This window comes from Capronia coronata, assembly GCF_000585585.1.
Source record: "Capronia coronata CBS 617.96 chromosome Unknown acBCG-supercont1.2, whole genome shotgun sequence".
NCBI classification, from domain to species: domain Eukaryota; kingdom Fungi; phylum Ascomycota; class Eurotiomycetes; order Chaetothyriales; family Herpotrichiellaceae; genus Capronia; species Capronia coronata.
This window is the reverse complement of record NW_006912894.1, coordinates 3,114,635-3,137,503: the sequence shown is the minus strand read 5'-3', so window position 1 is coordinate 3,137,503 and position 22,869 is coordinate 3,114,635. Positions and strand designations below refer to the sequence as shown.

Sequence of the window (22,869 nt, the reverse complement as noted above, 5' to 3'; positions counted from 1 at the left end):
CTCCGTAGGCGTTGCGCAAAGGGGACTTGGCTGCTTGGGAGGGGTACAGTCTTCGGGCAATTTCCTGGCATGTTTGCACGGCATGGCGCGGTGCAGTGGTTACTACTGTAGTGCAGCCAACCACTAGGAGTGCCTGCAGTTGATTAAGGTGACAGCTTAACTGAAGCTACTAGTACCATTAAGGGACTAGTTACACTATGCGCGTGTTGTGGCATCCCTGTTCCACGCCCAAAAGTGCCAAACCATCTGGGGCTCCCACCACAAGCGTGCGATTGATAGACTGCAGCTGGGCCGCTCATCCGTCAGATCTTCTCTTTCCAACTTCAACACTTTTGCTTGTGTGCTGGTGCATCGTGAGAAACACACCTGCGGGTGTTAATCGTGCTTCGCTTCGCTTCTTTTTTCTTTTCTGCAAAAGGCTTCACTTGAGAGGAAGCTGTGCCCTTCGTTCATCCCTCTTTTCCCCTCTACCAGATTTCCACGAGTCCTCTCTTCCTACCTCCCAATCAAGGCCATCTGCTTCAGCTCCAGCGCTCCTTGGTAAATCCTCTACATTACCTGTCGGTCGACATGGCTCTGGTAAAGGCGATTCCCTGTTTCCGTTGCATTCAGACTGACAATTGACAGTTCAAGACCGCACTACTCGCTCTTGTAGCACTGTTCACCTCCTACACATTCGCTGTGTCCCCTTTGGTCGTCAAAGGCGCCGATTTTGTCAATAGTGTGGACGGAACACGGTTTCAAATCATTGGTGTTGCGTAAGAGACTGGACTTATTGGATGCTGGAGACTCCCATGCTGATCATACGCATGTAGTTACCAACCTGGCGGTTCTTCCGGCTTCGACCCTGGTTCGGGTATTGACCCACTGAGCAACGGCACGGTCTGCCTCCGAGATGCTGCCCTCATGCAACGCCTGGGCGTCAATGCCATTCGTGTCTATAACCTAGACCCTGATTTGGACCACAGCGAGTGTGCCTCGATCTTCAATGCGGCGGGCATCTACATGATCCTCGACGTCAACAGCCCTCTGCCGAACCAATCTCTCAACCGAGGTGCTCCATGGGAATCATACAACTCGGACTATCTGCAGCGAGTCTTCCAGGTTCTAGAAGGCTTCATGCACTTCAACAACACTTTGGGTTTCTTCAGTGGCAATGAGGTTATAAACGAAGATTCTGTCCCTCAGGTCCCTGCCTACATCCGAGCGGTGACAAGAGATATCAAGGATTACATCGCCGCCCAGGCCTCGCGTGACATCCCTGTCGGCTATTCAGCGGCTGACGTTCGTCCACTGCTGATGGGCACTTTCAATTACATGTCATGCGGGCTCGCCAATGAGACCAGCTCAAAGATCGACTTCTTCGGTCTCAACAGCTACTCCTGGTGCGGCGATGCCACGTTCCAAACTTCCGGCTACGATGTCTTGGTTGAGGAGTTCAGCAACACCACGATCCCTATCTTCTTCTCTGAATATGGGTGCAACAATGTCTCGCCTCGGGTGTTCACCGAGGTGCCTGTTCTGTATTCGGAGCAGATGACTCCTGTATTCTCTGGCGGTCTCATCTACGAGTACAGCGAGGAGCCCAACAACTATGGTCTGGTCAACCTCAATGACAACGGCACCGTCTCCATTCTTCGGGACTACGACAATCTGCGCAAGCAGTATGATGCCTTGGATGTTGCGTTGCTCGCGAGAGCGAATGCGACCGCCACTTCCTTGACTGCGCCTGCTTGTGGTCACAGCCTTCTTGCAGGGACGAACTTCAGCATGAGCTTTGACATTCCTACTCGACCTAATGGTGTTGACGATCTTATCAAGAAAGGGGTCTCCGGTAGCTACCCAACTGGAACTTCATCGATCACCAACACCAAACCTTCCCAGATTGTCTATGCGACCAACGGTCAACAACTCACTGGCCTGGAGTTGACTGTTCTAGCGAATGATGAGAGCAATCTGCCCGGGAACAATACTAGCGGCACTACACCAGAAACACCTTCAGGCACCGCCAGCACCACCGGCACTGCCAGCACCAGCAGCAGTAGCAGCTCACCCACCAACACCAATGCTGCAGCTAAAGTTGACGACACCAAGTTCGGATCTCTGATCTTTGGTGCTCTCACTGTTGGCTTCTTGATGCAGTGGTGATGGGATTAGGGAACGGGGTCGATTTTCAACCCTGGGCTTGCTGCACTTGCAGGTTCATCGTCTTTCCAAAGGATGTTGTGCGTTACTACTTCGAAGCTTCCTGAGGGCTTCGAGCATAATTCAAGTTCTCTTCGATGGACGACATATTTGCTGTAGACTTTGCAGGCCGAAGTCCTGAGGTACAATAGAATTGCTAATGATTAGATGAATCCAATCAAGAAAGAGATTCATACTTAGGATGTTCTTCCTTAGTACCTAGGTAGATTGCGAGGGAGTCGCGCTGGGGGGATCGCACGTAGGGTGATACAATTACCATCCTCTCAAGTTGTTCCAAGCAAGCTTAAAGGCATATTTGTTGAAATGCATACTACTGCGGCAATCGAACGCGGAGGAGCGAAGTCGACCATTGTCTCCAGCCCAGGACTCGCTCGAAGTACGTACCCCGATCGGAAAGGTGCTTTCTGCGGTTGACGCCTCCCAAGCTGCTTGGATATCGCAACTGCGCTTTGTTCTCAGCCCTGGCGGCTGGACCAGTTGCGACATACACAGAACATACATGTAGCAAATCCCCGCTCTTGAGACTGGGTCAATTTTCTTTGCAGTTACCAACCTCAGCTCCTCGGTAGTAGTACTGTGGTAGTTCACTTTACCTAGTACTGTAGGTACCACAGAGATCGCATAAATTCTAGCATCGTGACGCCGGTTCCAGCCTTTAAGTTCGACAGAGTCAGGTACCTACATGTAGGACCCTCCCTACCAAGGTAGCTGTAAAACTTGATTGGCGCCTCCACGTGTGGCGCGGGCGCAGTTTCTTGGTAGCTAGCTCTCTAGTTCCCAGCTGGGTGCAAGGTACCCACCAGTAGGTACCAGTGTTAGCGCAACAAATGATCGTAATCTCTCCTGATCGGTAACGAAGCCGTCAATCGAGCCAATGATATTGAAATGTGGCGTCAGGTGGAAAACAAGGTCCGCCCCTTTCGATGTCATAACTGTGGCTGTAGCCTTTCCAGCCAATAACATAGTCTCAGTTGTTGAGCCCCTAGCGTAGATCTCCCCCATTGTGATGCAAGTATCCAGCTTCGATGATGCATGTGACGGTCACCCTCCACGTCATCTGCCCAGCGCATCAACAATTTCTGTTCAATTCGTATTCCTTCGGGGCGAGACGACATGTCACTTCTGTTGTCACCAGCTCAACTGCCCAGCGCTTGGAAGCTCGACGCATAGGCCGTTCCAAGTTCCAAGTCTCACCTCGTCCCTCCGCAAAAAACTACAAAGAGCCCCCAGCCTCCCTGGCTAAAAAATTCCTTGGTCCTTTCCTTCCAGCAACCAGGACCGTGAAATCACAAAGGCATCTCCTCGTCTAGACTCTCATCTGTCGCACTCCTCCCACCAGTCATCAACCATCCACCATCATGGCTCTCGGCGGCGTCATCCTCCGTTTCGGCCAAACGGGTCTACGTATCCTCGAATTCTGCTGTGCCGCCATTGTCCTCGGTATCTACAGCTACTTCCTGGCCGTTCTGGCTGATCGCAATACACATATTCCAGCATGGGAAAAGGCTGTGGAGGGCATGTCTGGTGCCGCCTGCCTGTATACCATCTTCGGCATCCTCCTGACTCTCTGCATCGGCGGTCTGGCGGTCTTCTCCATCCTCGCCATCGTCCTTGATCTCTGTTTCGTCGGATGCTTCGCCGCCATCGCATATTACACTCGTCACGGCGCCAATTCGTGCCGTGGGGTGGTCAACACTCCATTGGGAGTCGGTCTCGACGGCCAAGCCGCCCCGGGCGCTGGTGACTGGGGCTACGTTTGCACCTTGAACACCGCCTGCTTCGCCGTTTCCATCTGCAACATCTTCCTCTTCCTCGTCACCGCCGTGGTTCAAGTCCTCCTTGCTCGTCACCACAGAAAGGAGAAGCGTTTCGGTCCCGGCCCTACCAACAACTACACTTCGGGCACTGCCCGTCAACCCTTCTGGCGTCGGTCACGGAAGACTGGCTACACTCGCGACGCTGAAATGGCCACAGGCGCCGGCATTGGTGGTAATACTCCGGCCCATAACGCCACCACGGTCCGTCCGAGCCATGAAACTGGCATGACCGGTTCCACTGTCAACGCCGGCCATAATCCTATGACCACCGAGCCGAAGTACGGCCAGCCTGGCTATGGTATGCAGGGATACTCTGCCCCTTCAGCAAACTATTAGCTTTTGAGATTTCATTGAGACGGGGAGTTTCTCTCCACGAAATCATTGCCAGATTTCCGCACGTTTCAACCAGTCCCTTGCGATGCCTGCGGGTGTCACCATTGCCACATTTCTTGTTGGCCTCGACGGCCAAGAGTTTGTGGGATGGAGTATTGTCACATTAATGGAAGGATATTGGAGTTTTGTGACATTGGATTTCTGAGATTGGATGCGTCTCGGATGTATCAACAGTCCAGCAGCAGACGATGTTTATGACAAATTCCTAGAAATGTTCATACCAGCCCTGTAACAATAGCTTATTGGCGCCTAATAAACGATATGAAAACAAATAATCCTCTTTATTTTCTCCAAATGCGAAGGTCCTGGCCGATACATTGATGCTTTTCAAAACTAATACGCTGTTTCCAACGTGAGAAACCAATAGTCTTAACATGGTGGGCAGAGGTCTGTTTATAGTACTTCTACCCCAGCTTGAAGGAGGATGGGAGGATGGATACCTGATTAGTAAATCTGCCACGCGTCGGATTTGCCGGAAGCCGGCTCCTTCCGCCGCGTTTCATACAACCGACCAAGGTACTTGCTGTGCTTGTACTTCATGCATCTTCTCTTGATTTCATCCTAATATTTCGCAAGGCTCGGCGGGGCCAGCATCTATCGGTCTTTCTTTTGCGGTGGGCTTTGGGATAAAGCCACTCGCCACGACATGTAGGCGGTGCTGCAAGTTTGCTCTGGCAATACTATACCATTGATTATCTACCTGAATAGCATCACAGTCTGTGTAATTGTGGTTATCTTTGACTTGGCTCAATATGCCGGCGTTGCAGGAACGAGCTCATCCTCCCAATGGACCGAGCCACGGCAGACCGCCCATCCGAGGGGCACAAACCGAGGATTTCAACCACCATCAATCTGGGTCTCAGGGAGATCTATCACTCGATGAACAAACAGCCGTGCTTCAAGCAATGAACCTCGACGCGCCTCCGGGCTATGTCGAGTCTGCCAATAGCTACTCACCAGATTTCGGCCGCCAGAGCACAAGCACAAGCACGAGCATCGCTTCACGTCCAGTGCCCGCCACTCCCGCAAAAGAGAACCAATCTCCGTTCCAGTCAAAGTTGAAGACGGCACTGCAGGAGGCCAAGTATCTGGCTGGCGGTCTCATCAATCACCCGTACGAGTCCACCAAGCATTATACGATATTACGCCACTCCCACGGGTTGGTCTACTATAGTGGCCCTTATACGAACTTGGCAATCACCATATTCTCTGACCGAGAACTGCCCCCTGATCGCACACTATGGTTGCAACGGAAAGGATTCTCCGGCAAAACTGGGCTCAAAATTGGGGCACTCATGGGTGCTAGAAGTACCTGGATAGATGTGACTCCGACCATCAAAGCCACACCGGATCAGCTCAATCCCAACGATGAACGTGCGTGGCAAAGGGACATCAAGAAATTCCTAAAACATGCCCCCAAGGACATTCGAAGCCACCGTGTGCGCGAGACCGACATCCTCCGGATCCCCAGTGACGCCGACGACGGCTACCTCCGGGTTGTGCTATGCACTGCCGAAGGGAAGAAGGTGCTTTGCGGGAGTCCCATCTTCCGGCTTGCATCTTCGTCAACGGACGTCAGTACGATCAGAGGTGCCTCGCTCAAGACCATGCCTCTTGAGATAGGTATGAAGATAGCCTCGGTTGTGGCCAACAACACGGTCACTGCCACTCTCAGCCCTGTCGCCGACACTGCACGAGGCTTTGTCACCGACCAAGTCACCCAGATATACCAGCCTGGTATGGTAGCCCAAGAAGCCATGACCACTGCATACGATTCACAGGTTCAGAGTCGCATCGACAATTTGAACGAACAGTATGATCAGGCCCGCGACGCCGCATACAATCCAATCGGACAGGACACATACGATGCCCTTGCTCGCCCAGATATCATTGGAGACGATGCCGGGCCTGCTCCGCCATTTCCCTTCCGGTTTCACGGAAGAGTCGTGCAGGGTACTGGAAAGAGCAAGGCTTTGCTGAACATGCCTACTGCCAATCTCAGCGGAGTCCCTGAGGATGTTTTGTGGCGGTATAAAGGGGTCTTCTTCGGCTGGGCTGCAGTGAGCATGCCCAATGCCGATAGGAAAGCGGCCATTGAGAAGGATATGCACATTTCTGAACAGTGGCACAAAGCGATCATCATCATCTCGCCAGACCCGAATAAGAAGCGAACAGTGGTATACAAGAACACGGTGCGCGTTTACATCATGCATGATTTCCAGTCGGCTTCACTGCTGGACACCAAACTGTCGGTCATCATGATGGGATATCTGCGCGCGGTGCAGGGGTTGGAACCCGGACAGGAGCTGGACATCGATGCGCAGCTGTTTGACTTCTACAAGGACATCGCTATTACCACGGCAAGTCTGGGTCGCCCTGCGTGGAGTGCAGCAGCGGCCCTGGAGCGGATGAAAGCAGCTACAGCGACTCGATCGTTAACGGACCGATACGTCGATTTGAGACAGAACGCTCAGAAGCACATCGATCGGGTGCCGGTGCACAAACTGGGAGTGCGGACGGAAGGGGCTGCACTGAAGGACAGATTGGTTGGTAGAGGCGGTGTCTGGGTACCACGCCAGCCATTGGCACACGCTTCCACTGCTTGAAATGCTCTGTTGAGGAGCTATAATATACTTTTTGACCGCTGAATCATTGTATATCCATGGTATTTTGAAGCATTTGCTTGTGGGACACGAATGTTGGACTTTGACCCTGATAGGGGTTCGATACGGAATGGACTGTAGTGCTTATATAAGCTCGGCCGATTCGGCCGACCTGCCCCTTTCCGTCTCCCCGAATTGGCGAGCCGAAGTCATCAGTGGCCGCATGTTCTTCTAGTTGGGATGCTACATACGATGTAGATATGCATATTTCTTCCTGTGTCTCTCCACTGGACATGACGAACTTGTCAAAGGTACCGGCACTATAGCTTTTACGTATATTAGCAAGTCTTAATGGATTCGCTCTCTCAATGGCTCCAAAAATCCAATGCGCGGTCCTTGCAGTGAGACGCCATGCAGTGACCCAACCATGGTCTGCGCCATCACCCCTCATCCTCGGTATCTCCTGATGAGGCCATCCGACTGAGACAGCATTCCCCTCTGTCGATCGATAGGGCAGGGCAGTCCGAAATATCGCAGTGGAGGGAGCACAAGACATGCAATGAGCGAAAGTGAGGGGTGGTTTCCCCAGAAAAAGAAGCACGGTGTACTCGTATCACCCCAGATGGTCTCATGCACCAGCTGCATCAGCATATTGAGCGCTTTCTGGCATTAATCAAGTTGCAGCCTGCGGGTATCTAAAGCGGGGGCGTTTCGTGGCGCCATCCAAAGACGTCGAACCTAGACACCGGACGAGTTCTGGTATCATCTATGGATGTAGGTACTAACGTACAGTGCGCCAGTCTTCGGGTGACGACGAGCAAAACATCCCCGTGTCCCCGCAAGCCGATCCCCCAGAGCGGAGTACGGAGAACACCCGAACATGAACCACCATCACAAGCTCCTATCGGTAGGATCAGCCCCAGTCGCAGACCACCACGTGGCACGGCACAAATCCAAGCTGTGTACAGAAAGGCATACCTTACTTCTCATCAGGCCGGCTCTTATTTCGTCTCTGATCTTTTACTTCTTGCATTCCTTGATTCTCGTGCAAGCTCCGGACCCAACGCAAGGCACGCCGTGAAACTGTGAGGACTTCGCGGCCGTTTGCTCAGTCCACCACGGTCGGCCTTCTGATTGTCGGGAAACTTTTGTTCAGTGGAGTAGACGTTGTTCTCGTCGAAGAACTGTGTCGTTCTGAACATTCTTTCATCCTCCCTTTTGCCATTCCATCCCGCCTTCTCCTTCTGTCAGCCACGATGAGCACACCATCAATGAACGCGGTCCGTTTCTACGGCCAACGCGACATCCGCCTCGACCAAATCCCCGTCCCGGCCGTGAAAGCAGGCCAAGTCAAGATCGCCCCGAAATTCTGCGGCATCTGTGGCTCCGACCTGCACGAGTACCTGGGCGGAGCGAACCTCATCCCCACAAAGGACAACCCTCATCCCATAACAGGTGAGACGCTACCACTGACGCTGGGCCACGAATTTAGCGGGATCGTCGAGGAAGTTGGCGACGGCGTCGACCACGTCAAGCCGGGCGACCGAGTGTGCGTACAACCGACCATTTACGACGGGAGCTGCCGCGCCTGTCGGCGCGGGCTGGTCAACTGCTGCGACAAAAACGGGTTCGTCGGTCTGAGCGGCTGGGGTGGCGGATTGAGCGAACACATGGTCGTGCCTGCCAGCTGTGTCAAGCCATTGCCGGATAACATCTCGCTCGAGGTCGGGGCGTTGATCGAACCATTGGCGGTAGGCTGGCACGCCGTCGACATCTCGCCGTTCAAGAAGGGCGACGCCGTGCTTGTGCTGGGAGGCGGGCCGATCGGGTTGGCTGTCGTCCAGGCCCTCGCCGGTCGGGCTTGTGACAATATCATCGTTAGCGAGGTTAGTAGTCGGCGGAGGGAGTTTGCGAAACAGTTCGGCGCGCATCATGTCATCGATCCCGTCAAGTCGGATTTCGTGGCCGAGGTCGAGAAGTGGACGAACGGGGAAGGCGCGGATGTTGGCTTCGATGCGGCGGGCGTGCAGCCGGCTGTCGATACCGCATTGAAGGCGATCAAGGCTCGCGGGACGTTGGTCAATATCGCCGTTTGGGAGAAGCGGGCCACGTTGAATATGAATGATGTCGTGTTCAGGGAAAGAGGATATATGGGAGTGTAAGTATGCTCTCTTTTGAATTTCTGTGTGTTGGTCCTCGAGACACGCTCGTCGCCAGTGTCCTGAACTATGGGCTGAAGACAGACTCGCCTGCCACCGTTGTCTCTTCGTGTCCAGGGAAATCACGGGCTAATTTTTGGGTATAGAGCCACTTATGCCCTCGGCGACTTCGAGGCTGTCATCAAAGCAATTTCAAGCGGTATGTACCAAAGATTCAAGCCAGATAGATGTCCATCTATCTGTCTGCATCTCTATGCGGACAGCTCTTTGGGGCTGTTCTGTGTTGCAAGCATCAGCTTACTGTTACTCTTCTCGCAGGAGCGATGTCGCCCGAAGGTATGATCACCAAAAAGATCAAACTCGACCAGGTCGCCGAAGAAGGGTTCAAGACTTTGATCGATGACAAAGAGAACCATGTGAAAATCTTGGTCGACGTCGGCGCGGGCATTTAGCCACATGATGAAGGGGAGTCCAAGCGAATAGTGCAGGATTGAACCCGGTAATATGGGTCCCGTAAGGGTGTTCTGATCAAGCAAAGACCCCTTTTCTCCAATGCAGATTGCCAGTGCTACATTAACAATGAATTGGTCCGTTCGTACTCGAGGTGGATGGCCATCCACTCTTGCACAGACTCAATGCATCTCTTTCTCAACTTTCTGTGCCTGAGATGCCCATTCATCGTAATGGCACTCCCGCCCTCTGCGGTTGCCTGACGTCGAGACAACCCTGCACCAATTTCCACACACGTCCGCCGCTCCCCTTTCCATCCCTTTCTTTCCGGCAGCCCCTAACCCGGGACCTTCTCTGGTGTCCTACCGCCGGACACGGACTACTTCTTTCGATGCCGATGGATTTGGTATGTAGAATCCTGACGTTCGGGTTGGCCAGCCCGTGGCTGAAAGCATGCTGTGCAATGTCCTGGGCACCCAGCTCTCACGCCTGATCACGTGCGCTTCTCTCCGGACGAGCGTGGTCTCCATTCGTCGCTGCACTTTGACTACGACTCCGGCTCTGGGTCGGGCTCAAGCTTCGATCCTTCCTGGCCCGTCGCCATCCCATCGGCCCTTCTTCCATTCTATGCTCGGTAACCAATGCCTTATCGATCTTGTAATGCCGAATGAAGAGACAGACCACTAAGGCCAGACCAGCCAGACCACAGAAGAAGCCAAACACACCGCGGAAGCCAGCGACGTAGGCCGCGAAGATGGCCTCCCGTTGCGGCGTATCGCCCAATTGATGCAGCTGGGCGATATATGCCTCGGCCTGCAACGCGATGGTGGCGGGGAGATGCAAGGCGACAAGCTTGCGTCTCATCACATTCTGGAAGATGGACCCGCCGATGCCGACGCCGATGGCCATGCCGAAACTGCGCAGGAAGGCGTACATTGCTACAGCGGGGCCTTCGTCGCCGGGGACCGAAACGGCCTGCGAGGCAGTGTTGAGGGCGTTCAGCAGTAGGCCGTGTCCGAGACCCAGCAGGACCAAAATTGTGGCCCATACTGCAGTGCCGGTCTGCTCGTCCCATAGAACAGTCAGGCCGGTGGCGAGCGTGGCCAGGACCCAGCCGGTCCAGATGGCCCAGCGGTATCGGGCGGTGCGGGTGATCATGGAGCCGACGATGACTGAGGCTGGGATCAAGGTCAACATGACGGGGAGGAGGGATACGCCGGTGCGGATTGGAGAGTTGAGTTTGACGGCTTCGAAGAAGAGCGGGATGTAGTAGAGTTGGCCGTAGAGCTGGCCATAAGAAAATTGTTAGCTACCAGCCCGACATGCAGTTTGAGATTGATCGATGGAGGACGAATAGGGGGTGGAATGGGAAGGAGGTGTAAAGAGGAAGACTTGGGGCGAGGACAAGTCACTGAACGGCAAAGCGAACAAAATAACATACCAGTAAGCCCTGAGCAAAGGCGCCCACGTAGACGGCAACGGCAGAACGGTGCCTGAAAAGCGAATGTCGAAGGAACGGATGCCGAGCCCCGAACCGTTCCCAGAGCATGGTAGCAACGATCCCGAAACCATCCAGGGTTAAGGGGACGATTGTGCGCCAACTCCCCCAGGGCTCTTGTGCTCCGCCCCACGAAACGGCAACGAGGAAGCCAGTGGCTGAAGAAATGAACAGGAAGCCGCCAACCCAGTCGACCCGAGTCACCATCTCTCGCCAGGTAGCCTTGCGGGGTTTCAGGCGGACAAACAGCGGCACGCAGACAAGACCAACCCCGGCGAAGGGGAACATAAGGTAGAAAACGCACCGCCAGAGGGAAGGCGTGGCCAGCCCTCCGCCGACTATGGGTCCGACACAAGTCCCCAAAGCCCAAGCTCCTTGACTGGACATCAATCATGTTAGTACCGTCAACTCAACAGGATGGAGCGACTGCACACTCCTGAAGTTTGACCAGCAGAAGCGAAGGAAAGAGATTTGAATGGAGGGGGGAAAACGTACATGATGCCAACATATCGTGGGCGAAATCTCAATGGAACGATATCAGAGAAGATAACCAGCGAGAGGATGATGATCCCACCGCCCCCAACCCCCTGGATACAGCGTCCGACCAGCATCTGACTGATGCTATGGGCGGTAGCACATACAATGGTGCCGATTGTGAAGGTCACTATCGAGGCGAACAGACAGTGTGGTCGACCGAGGATGTCGCTCAACGAAGCAGTGAATGGCATGGTGACTGCACATGTGAGCAGGTATGAAGTTCCAATCCAGAAACCCTGGGTGGCCGAGGCGTTCAGGGCTTGGACAATGGTCTAGAATGGACAAGTTAATACCGGTTATCAAACAGACATCATGTCAACAGCAAGGAAAAGGAAAACTCGACACATACAGACAGCGAGGTGATGATGACCGTGGCATCCAGGGAAACCATCAGAGAGGTGACAGCCAAAGTCAACATGATGATGAGTTCTTGCGTGGATGGCTTCCAGCGAGGCATGTCTGGCTCAGAGCTGAGCGAGTCCATGTTGTTTCCAATGCCCAGGTCGTCTTGGTTCTCTCTTGCCATGTTCTCCGAGCAAGGAGGTTTGGGTTGACTGATCGTGAGTGTGTTGTTTGTGTCTGTTTGATTGTTTGATGCCTGCATTGTGGTGGATCAGTAGTGACGTGTAATAGCTTTGTAGTGCCTTGACAGAGAGAGATAGCAAGGGAGATGACAACTTGAATGCAGGAAGCAAGCTTCCATGCCGGTTCATCTTTGTGAGAATCTGTGAACGGAGCACTCTGTTTGCGCGTTCTTGGGTTAGCTGAACTTGTGAAGATTCACTGATGGACGCGGTGGGAACCATAGAATTGAATTAGAAGTCGGGATACTGCGAAATATAGGTGAAATAAACACGATGCCCACCTGGTGAGCATGCACTCAATAAGATCTTTTGAACTTTTCTTCGCCACGCAGCCCTCCCACCATATATTCACCTCGCGTCTGATGGAGCAGGCGATATAGCAGATTACCAGTTGAAGTCTCTTGTCCCCCTTCTTGGATATATTACGCAAGGTGACGATCAGCCATTGGTATCTTTTTGCCAGCTTCGGTTTATACATATTTCCCATGTTCTCGTCACTCGGCCTGTAGTCTCAGCAAGAAGGCCTGATGTGATTGTGGAGAGCCATTGCTGCTAGAATCCTTGTACACTGCGACAATACCCCTTAGCAGCAGACTGGTTGCTGGGCCAGAACAGATCAACACAGGGTTGATACAAAGGCTCAAGAAGATGGAAATAAAGAAAGACGGCGAGGGACAAGGGCAGTCAAGGCCAACGAGGTCAAAAGAGAGTGGGTGGCAGATATCTATTTAGTTACCATTTATTTCCCTTTCTGCCCAACGCTTCGCTCTAAGTGGCGCAGCGCAATACGGAGATTTTGCATGCAGCCTTTTCAGCCTTGTGCCATGTTATCAGCCCCCTATGTTGTGAAGTTGCCCTTCTCATCCTTGATCAGGTCCGATGATTCGCTATGGCTGTATCACATATTGCAACTGCTACAATCTCTTGCTTCAACCCTTACCACCTGATGCTGCCGGTGAGATTAAGACATCTGCCCAGGGTTCTATACAGTCAACATTGGTCTCACTGCATTCAGCAACGGTTTCCTGATCCGTTGCTCGCGTTATTGATACGAAAGTTCCGCTCCGATGCTAAAGCAATGGCGTTCCTTGGATTTTTTTGGCTTCTACTCCCGGTTCATGGCCCCCGAATGCTCGTTTGCTTGCCGGGTTGCCATAGGTCCTTGCCAGAAAGTGACAAGATAAAGCCAAGCCATTGCCCGGTTTATGTTTGTCCTCCAAGATCCATCCCGAGGTACGCAAAGGGTACTCACGTCGGAATATCGCTGCTCTTGAACACCAATGGTGGAAGATCCGGATTTTGCCAGCTGTCAACCAGCTACCTGGTCCTAGTGTTGGCAGGCCGAGTCGAACATACAACTCCAGTCAGCTCTGAAATACAGTGCCATGATGAGGACTGTAGGTACAGCCCGGTTGCTGGCTCAGGTAGACCGGGTGGTTAGTGGACCGAAGTGACCACGATGAAGGCCACAATAAAATATTGTCGACGGCATTTGGAATAGGACCAAATCGTTTCATACACCGTCATCATGCTGTGACTGATACGCCCCAATGGACCCGTGCAGGATATTGTGTCCATTTACCGAGTGCTTGGAGTTGAAAGTTGAGAGTTGTGCTCGTCGCACAGCATATCGTCCAAACACATCGGCCTCACCGTGCATTTCAGAGTGAAGTCGTTGTCTTCGAGCCCGCAGCATTCGGTCAATTGGCGGGTTCGATGGCAAGCATCTGTTGTGGGACGGTGTCATGCCTGCTAATCTCCCAAGCCTCCAAGAGTGTAGTGTCTGCTTTTCAAGAGATATTGTGGTCCCAAGCCGGGCTCATGTCGTCTGTCCGTCATTCTTATTTTGGTTTTTCTTATTCTTCTTCTTCTCTGCCTCGAGTCTCCGAAGCTCCTGTCGGAGAATCTGCTCCAGACCCTCATTGCGCCGGGTCAAGAGCATGACGTCGTCTGGCTTGATTGTGTTCCGTCCAGCATGTTTGGCGAACGCTTCGAGATCGATAGCCGCGTTTCCTGTCCAATAGCATACACTGTTAGTATCTGTGATCGCTTACTCCCACGGGGTTCTCGACGACGAGGAAAGATGGAACAAGTACCGATTTGCGCCCAAACCAGCTCCATCAGACTTCCGATGAACTGCGGAGTTGCATTGACACCAAGATTGATGCTCTCTTCGTCGACGATCTTGCCGATTTGGAACCAAAGGGCCGAGCGCAGTTTCTGGAGGCAGCAGACAAAACAGGTATATAGTCAGTCAACAGGTCCAAAGGATGAGGGTTGAAGTCAGGGTCTGATCCAACATAGGACCGACCCCTGTTGTACGTCGGATCCATTATGATGGCACAGCAAATATGATTCCAGCTTACCTTTTGTAGCGCCTCCGCCTCGACATCAGTTGTGGAAGCCATCTGTGCAATATGCTCGTGCTATTGAAAGTCATCACCGTCAAAACGTCCCGTTAGATAGACGACGCGACGCGTATTACGGTGGATCAATACTTAAGTGTTATATATACGGCGAAGCAAGATACCTTATCGGACATTTTGCCCCTGGTTCGCAGCCTTGTCCAACATCAAACATAAGGTAGATAGGTATATTGACCTGCTTGTCCATTTATCTGGAATTTCTCTTAGATGTCAGGCGGGCGCTATCAAAAGACTCGACTTCATCCTTCGCTCAATATGAAGTATTCTTGTCTATTCTGTGGCTGAAATGACTGGCCAAGCGTAGAAACACCTATTGGGTTCGAATCCCAGAATATTGCATTATGTTTTGACCACTTCGGGTTGAAGATATCAAGTCGTCTGCATTGATTATGACAGGCCAGGGTGCATTTGCTCGCTTTGTGGCTTCCACCAGAGCTTCCCTCGCCATCGTGCCTCCCGTTTCAGGGAATATGAGTCCTTGAAAGTTTGCGTCCTGTGCGCCACAACATCATATGCGTCCAGTATATGAACGGATCCTGCACACGATGGACATGAAGCTTGAGGAAGTTACGGCCAGAACGTTCAGATCAACCACGCCACAGAATACGCCCTAGCTTGGTTTCAACCCTTTGGAAAGGGCGCGTGTCCACGACGACTTCGTGCTCCAAGGGATCCAGGTATGATGGTTGACCGAGTGGAAGCAGGACAGCCAGTACGACTGAGGCCCTTCGCAATAGCCCTCTGTCCTCTTCCCGAGCACGCTCCATGGGAATCCTCACTTCATCCTCCCCAGAAACGCTGTCCATCGGCATCACAACCAGTAGAACGGCTTCCTGAGCTGCAGTTCTGTTCTGCCTGCATACTTCCCAAAATCCATTCAGATAGCCTCCGTGATTCCGGACGTATGTACTGTGAGCCGTAGTCCTTCATCGAACTCCGCTCGGAATCCAGGCGGATGCTTTAAGGCCACAAAAGTCAAGAGCAACTGCCGACAGCCGAGCATGTGTATGTTCACGAGGTCCTAACTTGCCGGCCATGCTGACAATCAGGGCAGCAAGGAGACTCGCGCGATGACCGACGACACGACCTACCAATGGCGACCGATCATGATCACCCCACTGGTCCCGATCCATCAGGAGTCCCCTGTTTGGAAACGCTCTGTGTCCGCTCGTCCATTGAATCCATTATACAGACTCTTTGCAGTTCACGTTGTCTTCACTTCGCTCCTCTCCTTCTCGATCAGTTTCCCTTCCCCTTCTTCCCTTTCCCCTTTCCCGCCCCCTTTCCACCCTTCTTCCCACCCTTGCCATCGTCCTCATTCACCATGCCCACAATCTTCCCATTCCTAGTCACGACCTTAACATTCCTCTGGGCCGCACCGCCAGCCTGAGCTCCCGGCATGACCATCGACGTCACCGCCGTGCCTTCCCGCTGTTTCTTGAGGAACTCGATACGCGCCTCGATCTCGGCCTGCCGCGGATCCTTTCGACCACTGATCTTGCGGAATAGAGATTCCAGGTGTGGTCGGAAGAGGAGGTATGCTGCGATCACTATGATGAAGCGTAGAAAGCTCTGTAAGTTGTCGTGGGTCAGGTAGGGTTGAAACTGGGGTGGGAGGTGGGATTTGATGTTGGTGGAGATGGTTTCGATGCGGTTTAGCAGCTCGGACATGGTGGACGGGTGACTGAGGGAGTCGAATTAACTGCGGGCTGGGGACCGAGGAGTGGGAGCAAGCTATACAGGTGAGCTCGTGGTTGAATAGCTGCGGAGCCCCGGAACAAGCTGTAGTGGTGAGGAAGGAGTTCAGAACTCCGATCAAGCTATAGAAGAGTGGTCGCGGACGTGGTGGGATGGTTTCGGCACTGGGCTTTGAGGGGCGACACAGGTCGGACGGAAAAGAGTGAGGGCTTGAAAGAGTCAAGGAGCTGCAGGTGGTCTTGTCGCGTTCCGTGTGAAGCTCAAACTGAGACGGTATTTCCAGAGGATGAGGTATTAATATTTATTATTGATTGACTATACGCGCAATACTGGTCATAAGAAATTCGAGGAGCGGCATTGGAGAATTGGAGAATTGAAGAATCCATTTTGGACGATTTTATCTCCGTTTATTCCCGCCATTGGAAGTTCACTGTATGTACTCTGTAAATTCATATACTACTACTAGTACGTAGTAATGTCAGTTCCCTGGCCGGTGAAGGGCAGAGCACAGCAGAGCAGTGGGTATCAAACTATGTCTACGATGCAGGCATGGCTTTAACTCTACCTCGCTGTGTTGAGTTTCCCATGGACAACAAAAGAGCTCGGACAGGATGCTTCCATGGGCATTGAACGGCAGGTACCGTTGAATAGTCTTGCAACCGTACGTCACCGGCTCAAGCAAGCAACATCTTCTCGTAGACACAGAGCACTCGCTCCTGGATGATCATGGATGTGAACTTGACAACCCCGACCGTCTGTTGCAATGGCCGACTTTTCATTTCGTCCCGCTTGGCTTCGCTTCACAGTCCTTCGCCAAAATCTATGTCAAGCTCTAATACAAACGTCTCAATTCATCGGCCCAGCCCCGTACTTCTTCGACACTGACGTTCAGCGTCTCTTCCATCAGCCCACCCTCTCTCAAGACCGTCTCCAGCTCCTGATCACCGAGAGCCAGGAGACCCTGTTCAATCATCTCCCCGTCCACAACGCGGAAGGGCTCGTCCTTTTCAGAAACCTCGGTCTTCCAGGCTCGGAATCTCGCCCATGGCATATACCCGGGGGCCTGAACACGATTGGCCAGTGCAGACTGCAGAAGCAGTAGAACATTGACATAGGCAGGGCTGATGGTGGCGAGCATGTAAATGGCTCCCTCAATTGTCCCGAGAAATGTACGCGGAGTGACGAGTGGACCTGTTCGCGCCGGCTTAGAATTCACGGATAGTTTCCCGACGGCACTGTCCGATCGTGCATGGGCGATGCTGGCATCAGTCATCTTCTGGTCCGCAACAGAGGAAGATCTATTTGGCGAAGGTGGTGATATAGTGACGATTTTGTTGACCACCTCTCCTAGGCGGAACTCGCCTGTCACCTCCAGCCGTCGCCGGGCCGGCCCAGCGTCGGAATCCAGAGATCCCTGTCGGAGCATGATTAGATTTCCCTCCATGTCTGCCACGACCCATTCATTTTCCCTCAGAACAGCAGTGGAGGAAGACCACACTGTCGCAAAATGCCGAGAGGCCTCGTGAAGCCGATACTCCGGGTTGGATGATTCGGGCGGGAGGACTTGTAAGATGGACAACGACTTCATCAGATCGGCCACGGCGACCAATGCCGGTGCTCCCGAGCTGGCGGGTGTGACGGCAATCGATAGCGGATTTGTCGATGTTCGGTAGGTAGCCAGCTTCCGCAGTTCCAAAGAATGGTCTCCTCGTGTCGACGACGGTGTGAGACCATAGAGAACAACCTAGCCAAACATTGTCAGCAATTTTCAAGCAGTTACAGCTAGTTTTTCAGACATACCGTTTTCACCAAGCCAGCCACAATCAAGCCGTCACACATGGCCAGACTTCGACATGCGCCTTTGACTTTGATCTGAGTCACCTGCTTGAGCTTCTTCTCCTTATTGACCTCAAAGACCATGATCCGCCCCTGCGTAACTTCCTCCCCAGCCGCATCTTCTTCCATCAAACTGGTACCCACAACAAACATGTCGTGGTAGCCATTTGATTCATCTTCGGTCTCAAAGGAGCCGGTCGATACGATGCATTCCACAAGTTCCCGGTCCTGTAGCTCAATCGAGTCGAGTTCCTTGAAGCTGACCTCATCTGCGATCTTAACAGAGCTGAGTAAAGCTTCAGTACCACCTTCCATGATCCGCCGAATACAGCCCATGGCAAACATCTTTGCTGTTGGCTCATAGGTCAGACAACGTACAGTCTCCCCAATAGGGAGGGTTTGCAGTTGAGTTGTTCTCTCCTTTCCGATGAGGGCTAGCTTGAGCTCCTTTGGCGTAGCCATGGCGATTGCTTCCGGATATGCTTCGCAGTTGAAGTTGCACACGCGCGACTCGCTCTCGGCGTTGACGGCAGAATAGATTATTCGACCTTCGGATGAATAAATCAACGACGGTTGCTCACAGGATGCGAAGACATTCGACAGATCTGATTGTGGATCATTGTCCTTCGGCAGCTGCTTGAAGACGACAGGCTCAGTTCCTAGTAATATCCTTGTCATTCCAGATAGAACATGTTTGGCAGCATCAAATGAACATGACAAAACTGTGCCATCCGCCATCGCGACGAAGAGAGTAGGCGGAGCATCGGGAAGCACGTGTGCGACCAAGACAGACCGTGGAATGTCAGACCCCGGCGTACCCAGAGTCTGTGTTTGGAGCGTATCAAGAGAATGTAGGTCAAGTATCGCGACAGATGCCGTCTGCCAGAAAGATACAATGCATACATTGCTTTGCGAGTCCGCAACCGTCACGCTGGATATTTGCGAGTGCGCTGGAAATGTTTTCGACACGGTCGGCTTAGAGTCGTTGTTGGCCGGGTGGAATACATGGAGGGTATGACCTCCCTCAATCACAAGAAGATGCACAGAGTTCGCGCATGCTGCCGTTATCTTGGTCCTTGAATCCGGCGGTTTCCACTCCAACGTAAGCATACTCGATTCGAGGTCTGTTATCCGCATCCCAGTCTCGTATACTTGAACGAGCTTGCGATCCGGTAGATTTGCTGCAAGCAGAGTTGGCTGAGAAAGCTCCAGGTGATGGAACTCGTCCACCTCTTCGACGGCCGCTTCGGAGTCGAACTTAAAGATGCGTGTTTCTGTGACGAAAGAGACCAAAAGTGTATCGTGAACACCATCCTGGCCTGTCGAGCTCAATCCCCAGAGATCTGTGATGTGAGACAGTTCGCCGATTGTACCGAGTTCTTCGAGACCGACGCCACTTCTCACGCTTCGAATGGACCCATCCTGCCACGCACCCGAAGCTGTCACTATTCGGGCTTGGCCGGAGGAAAATTCAGGGGCCTGTCCTCCTTCGGCACCTCTGCCCAAATCCATGATAGTGAAATCCAAGATAGGGGCGATGTTGGCGAAAGTCTGGACAACAAGGACGCCCTCTTCTTCGATGCGGACCACCTGGGAGTCTCCTGAGTGTGAGCCAACGAAAACGTAACCTTCGTCGAGATAAACCAAGCAGGATGCCTTCGAAGCGACACCGACACGGTCTAGTCTCCACGATGAGACTTCGAATCCCGAGACCTCGATCATCAGGAAGAACAATCTGCCAAAGTCGTCAGCCAGCAGCCATCTTTGATCGTCAATCTTGGTCCAGCACGTCCAGATGGTTGCATTGTCTTCCAAAGGCTGTGTGATAACATGGGTCAAGTCCCGGTCAACATAGCGGATCGCATGGTCGCCCAGTATCAGGAAGCCTCCGTAAGGCGCTGACACGGGGATGAGATGGCTGACTCCCTTATCCAACTGATCACCACGTAGTTCAGCAACGGTCTCGAATTCCGCTGTTGCTTGTTCACCGCCAGGGTAGTATTTCAACTCGCGCAGTTTTAACTGTGGGTTCTCCAGGTTGTCTTCCCATAGGATTGCTAACTTCGGGGTGTCTTTGGAATCTGGGTCCACGGCTAGGAACGCTGATGACCTCGACAGGAGTTCTTCGATCCGGACCTGGACGGGCTCGCCGAGAGTTCCCACTTGTGTGTTTGTGGTAGTCTCTCTTCTGACCCGTTTATTCGAGGGCTGCACGAACGGCAGGACTGAGATGACCCCGTCATACAATTCCAATGTCATGTATCGCCCCGTAGGGTCTATGTGACATCTATCCACCTCTTTGGAGTTCCGTAGGACGTTATCCGCCAGATCAACATAGCTTTGCTCGGTCTGCAGCTGCTTGATATCCGCATTCCAGGAACATGTGAAGTAATGATATCGATCGGTTCCGATAAACAGATGGTCCGTCTTTGAAGAGGCCGGTCGCAGTTTCTCGAGGACTGTAATGTAGCCATATACCGTCTTCGAGTACAACAGTGCCAATCCTTCGGACCCTTGCTCGTATATTTCCAATCGATTCGCTTTCCTGTGACGAGGCTCAGTATACTGCCTGTTGAGAGTGCTTGCATGCAATACTCACGCGACAATGAGAGTATCACTGTTGGGATCAAGGAAGTTCAGTTTAATTGCATGTCGGACTCCGCTAGGACGGTGAATGGGGACGATATAAGACATGGCGATGAGTCGGTCGGTAAAGCTATGTCTGCGTTATCATGAGGTGGAACTACCTGTGGTCACCGCGGACTTGAAGAAGAGGGCAAGAGGGCGCCGTCCAGAGCACTCCGAACATCGAGGGATCTTGAGCAGTTTTCAGAAAACCGTGAACAGATCCAGTCGTTGATAATTACCAAGTAGGGTGCAAGTGTTCGGTGGATGTTAGGAATTTGGTCATTATTCTGCGCTTCCACTTGGAGATGCAGCACGACTCGGACGCGGAGAAGGAGACGCGTACCGCAATTGATCCCCCGAGCCACAATTGAAGATCAAGACGAATTCCGCCACAATACTAGAATTCCACATTACGATGAGTCCAGGATGATACTCATCTCTTTTTGTTTACACACTGGGTGGTGTTTCTATCTATTCCTTACCGCCTAGCCATCTATAGACCACGGAAAAGTCCTTCCCTTTGTGAGCCTTTTCCGTCTCGTCATACACCTCTTTCGCCTTCTGTGCCAGTGCAAGAGTGGCTCCAGCTTCCTGGGCCGCTGTTATGGCAAGCCGGAGGTCTTTGTTCATCAGACTGATGCCAAATCCACCTTCGTAATCTCTGCTTGCCGGTGCTGTTTCAACGACCCCAGGAACAGGGTTGTTAACCTCACTGGGCCAGCTCCTACCGGTGGCAGAATTGATAAGATCGGCCAATGCCTTCCCATGTATCCCCCATCTTATGCCCAAGTTCATTGCTTCGGCCGCCGCAATGTTGTTGATTGCCAATGCGTAGTTGTTGGCCAACTTGCCACTAAGACCGGTCCCCTGAGGTCCCATATGCCAGACCTTCTTTCCCATCAAGAGAAGTATTTCCCGAATCTGGGGCACGTCTTCTTCTTCTGCGCCGACCATGAAGGTCAGAGTCCCGGCACGAGCACCAACCACACCGCCAGACATGGGCGCATCAACAAACTTGGCTCCTGCCTTCTCTTTCACCAGTTTCGCAACCTCCCGCGAAGTTGAAGGGTCGATGGTCGAGCAATCAACGAAAAGACGCGAGCTCTGGCTAGGTGCTTTGGGCAATGAAGAGGCAAGAACGTCCTCGTAAACGCCTTTGACATGACGGGGTTCGGGAAGAGCAGAGATAATGTGGTCCTATATTACAGCATCAGCCTCATGATGAACAGCTGAATGGGAAATAAGTCCGCAATTAGATTGACATATCAGAGGATTGGCTATTGTAGTGTAAAATCAGAGAAAGACAACCCAGAAGGAAGTCCCCAACTTAGATCATAGATAGAACAAAGTGCTCATCATGCGATGGGATTATAGTTGTAGTACCACTGGGCCGTCACTTACTGCATTTTCCACAACCTCCCGCGGGCTTTTCGCGACAACAACCCCACTCGGTGTTGCTTCCTGCGCGAATTTGTCGAGCGAGGTCGTGTTGATGTCGAAGATGGTCATGGTATCGCCCTCAGGGATCTTTGCTCGTAGGTTCTTTGCCATGGGATAACCTGCAAATGTACAATTAGCCCTATAATCTCATCGACGCAGGGGAGAGACGTACCCATGGCACCCAACCCAATGAAGCCCCATGATGCTTCTCTGGTGGTTGAGGAGGTGAAATGGCGGATGCCGCTGTAGAGTTGTGAAGGTGACCGCCGCAGGGCGGAGGATAGCAGACCTAGAGTCATCGCTGCTGAGCGCGCTTGGGACGAGACATGGCGAGCGTACAGCAGACGCCGCGGGTTAAGGCCATTGACCGTACTCGGTTGAAGTGCGGAGTGATTCCCGAGGTATACGAAGCATCTCGGGGCAAACCTGGAGCTGGAGAGCTGTAAAAGGCTGCCTACCTGACCTACCTAGGTACATTTCCTGGTATGCGAATGGCTACTAAAATATTTGTGTGTTCGGTGCCGCACTCAACCGAAACTTCATTCAAATTGGACCGTGACTCCCTCCAGTCTTGGCGCCCTTCACTGCCGTCGAC

The 22,869-nt window shown here is 52.6% G+C and overlaps 9 protein-coding genes across 9 annotated transcripts; 4 read left to right on the top strand and 5 right to left on the bottom strand.

Annotated features, from left to right (window-relative positions):
- Positions 1–570: 570 nt before the first annotated feature.
- On the top strand, positions 571–2,148 carry A1O1_02793 (uncharacterized protein; the record flags this gene model as incomplete). Its single annotated transcript, XM_007723703.1, has 3 exons — positions 571–579; positions 628–758; positions 816–2,148. 3 exons carry the CDS (start codon positions 571–573, stop codon positions 2,146–2,148), a joined length of 1,473 nt encoding a protein of 490 aa, XP_007721893.1.
- A 1,415-nt stretch (positions 2,149–3,563) lies between these two features.
- A1O1_02792 (uncharacterized protein) lies at positions 3,564–4,358 on the top strand (the record flags this gene model as incomplete). Its single annotated transcript, XM_007723702.1, has 1 exon — positions 3,564–4,358. One exon carries the CDS (start codon positions 3,564–3,566, stop codon positions 4,356–4,358), a length of 795 nt encoding a protein of 264 aa, XP_007721892.1.
- Positions 4,359–5,320: 962 nt separating this feature from the next.
- Positions 5,321–7,021, top strand: A1O1_02791 (uncharacterized protein; the record flags this gene model as incomplete). The annotated part of the gene is made up of 1 exon (XM_007723701.1): positions 5,321–7,021. The coding sequence occupies one exon, from the start codon at positions 5,321–5,323 to the stop codon at positions 7,019–7,021; it is 1,701 nt and encodes a 566-aa protein (XP_007721891.1).
- Positions 7,022–8,274: 1,253 nt separating this feature from the next.
- Positions 8,275–9,629, top strand: A1O1_02790 ((R,R)-butanediol dehydrogenase/diacetyl reductase; the record flags this gene model as incomplete). Its single annotated transcript, XM_007723700.1, has 3 exons — positions 8,275–9,176; positions 9,324–9,376; positions 9,496–9,629. The coding sequence occupies 3 exons, from the start codon at positions 8,275–8,277 to the stop codon at positions 9,627–9,629; spliced, it is 1,089 nt and encodes a 362-aa protein (XP_007721890.1).
- A 481-nt stretch (positions 9,630–10,110) lies between these two features.
- Positions 10,111–12,188, bottom strand: A1O1_02789 (uncharacterized protein; the record flags this gene model as incomplete). The annotated part of the gene is made up of 4 exons (XM_007723699.1): positions 10,111–10,914; positions 11,069–11,504; positions 11,621–11,934; positions 12,012–12,188. The coding sequence occupies 4 exons, from the start codon at positions 12,186–12,188 to the stop codon at positions 10,111–10,113; spliced, it is 1,731 nt and encodes a 576-aa protein (XP_007721889.1).
- Positions 12,189–14,065: 1,877 nt separating this feature from the next.
- Positions 14,066–14,654, bottom strand: A1O1_02788 (uncharacterized protein; the record flags this gene model as incomplete). The annotated part of the gene is made up of 3 exons (XM_007723698.1): positions 14,066–14,259; positions 14,343–14,466; positions 14,613–14,654. The coding sequence occupies 3 exons, from the start codon at positions 14,652–14,654 to the stop codon at positions 14,066–14,068; spliced, it is 360 nt and encodes a 119-aa protein (XP_007721888.1).
- Positions 14,655–15,911: 1,257 nt separating this feature from the next.
- Positions 15,912–16,343, bottom strand: A1O1_02787 (uncharacterized protein; the record flags this gene model as incomplete). The annotated part of the gene is made up of 1 exon (XM_007723697.1): positions 15,912–16,343. The coding sequence occupies one exon, from the start codon at positions 16,341–16,343 to the stop codon at positions 15,912–15,914; it is 432 nt and encodes a 143-aa protein (XP_007721887.1).
- An 859-nt stretch (positions 16,344–17,202) lies between these two features.
- A1O1_02786 (uncharacterized protein) lies at positions 17,203–20,900 on the bottom strand (the record flags this gene model as incomplete). Its single annotated transcript, XM_007723696.1, has 4 exons — positions 17,203–17,574; positions 17,698–18,114; positions 18,171–20,751; positions 20,806–20,900. 4 exons carry the CDS (start codon positions 20,898–20,900, stop codon positions 17,203–17,205), a joined length of 3,465 nt encoding a protein of 1,154 aa, XP_007721886.1.
- Positions 20,901–21,305: 405 nt separating this feature from the next.
- On the bottom strand, positions 21,306–22,573 carry A1O1_02785 (3-hydroxyisobutyrate dehydrogenase; the record flags this gene model as incomplete). The annotated part of the gene is made up of 3 exons (XM_007723695.1): positions 21,306–22,031; positions 22,236–22,393; positions 22,447–22,573. The coding sequence occupies 3 exons, from the start codon at positions 22,571–22,573 to the stop codon at positions 21,306–21,308; spliced, it is 1,011 nt and encodes a 336-aa protein (XP_007721885.1).
- Between the last annotated feature and the right edge of the window lie 296 nt (positions 22,574–22,869).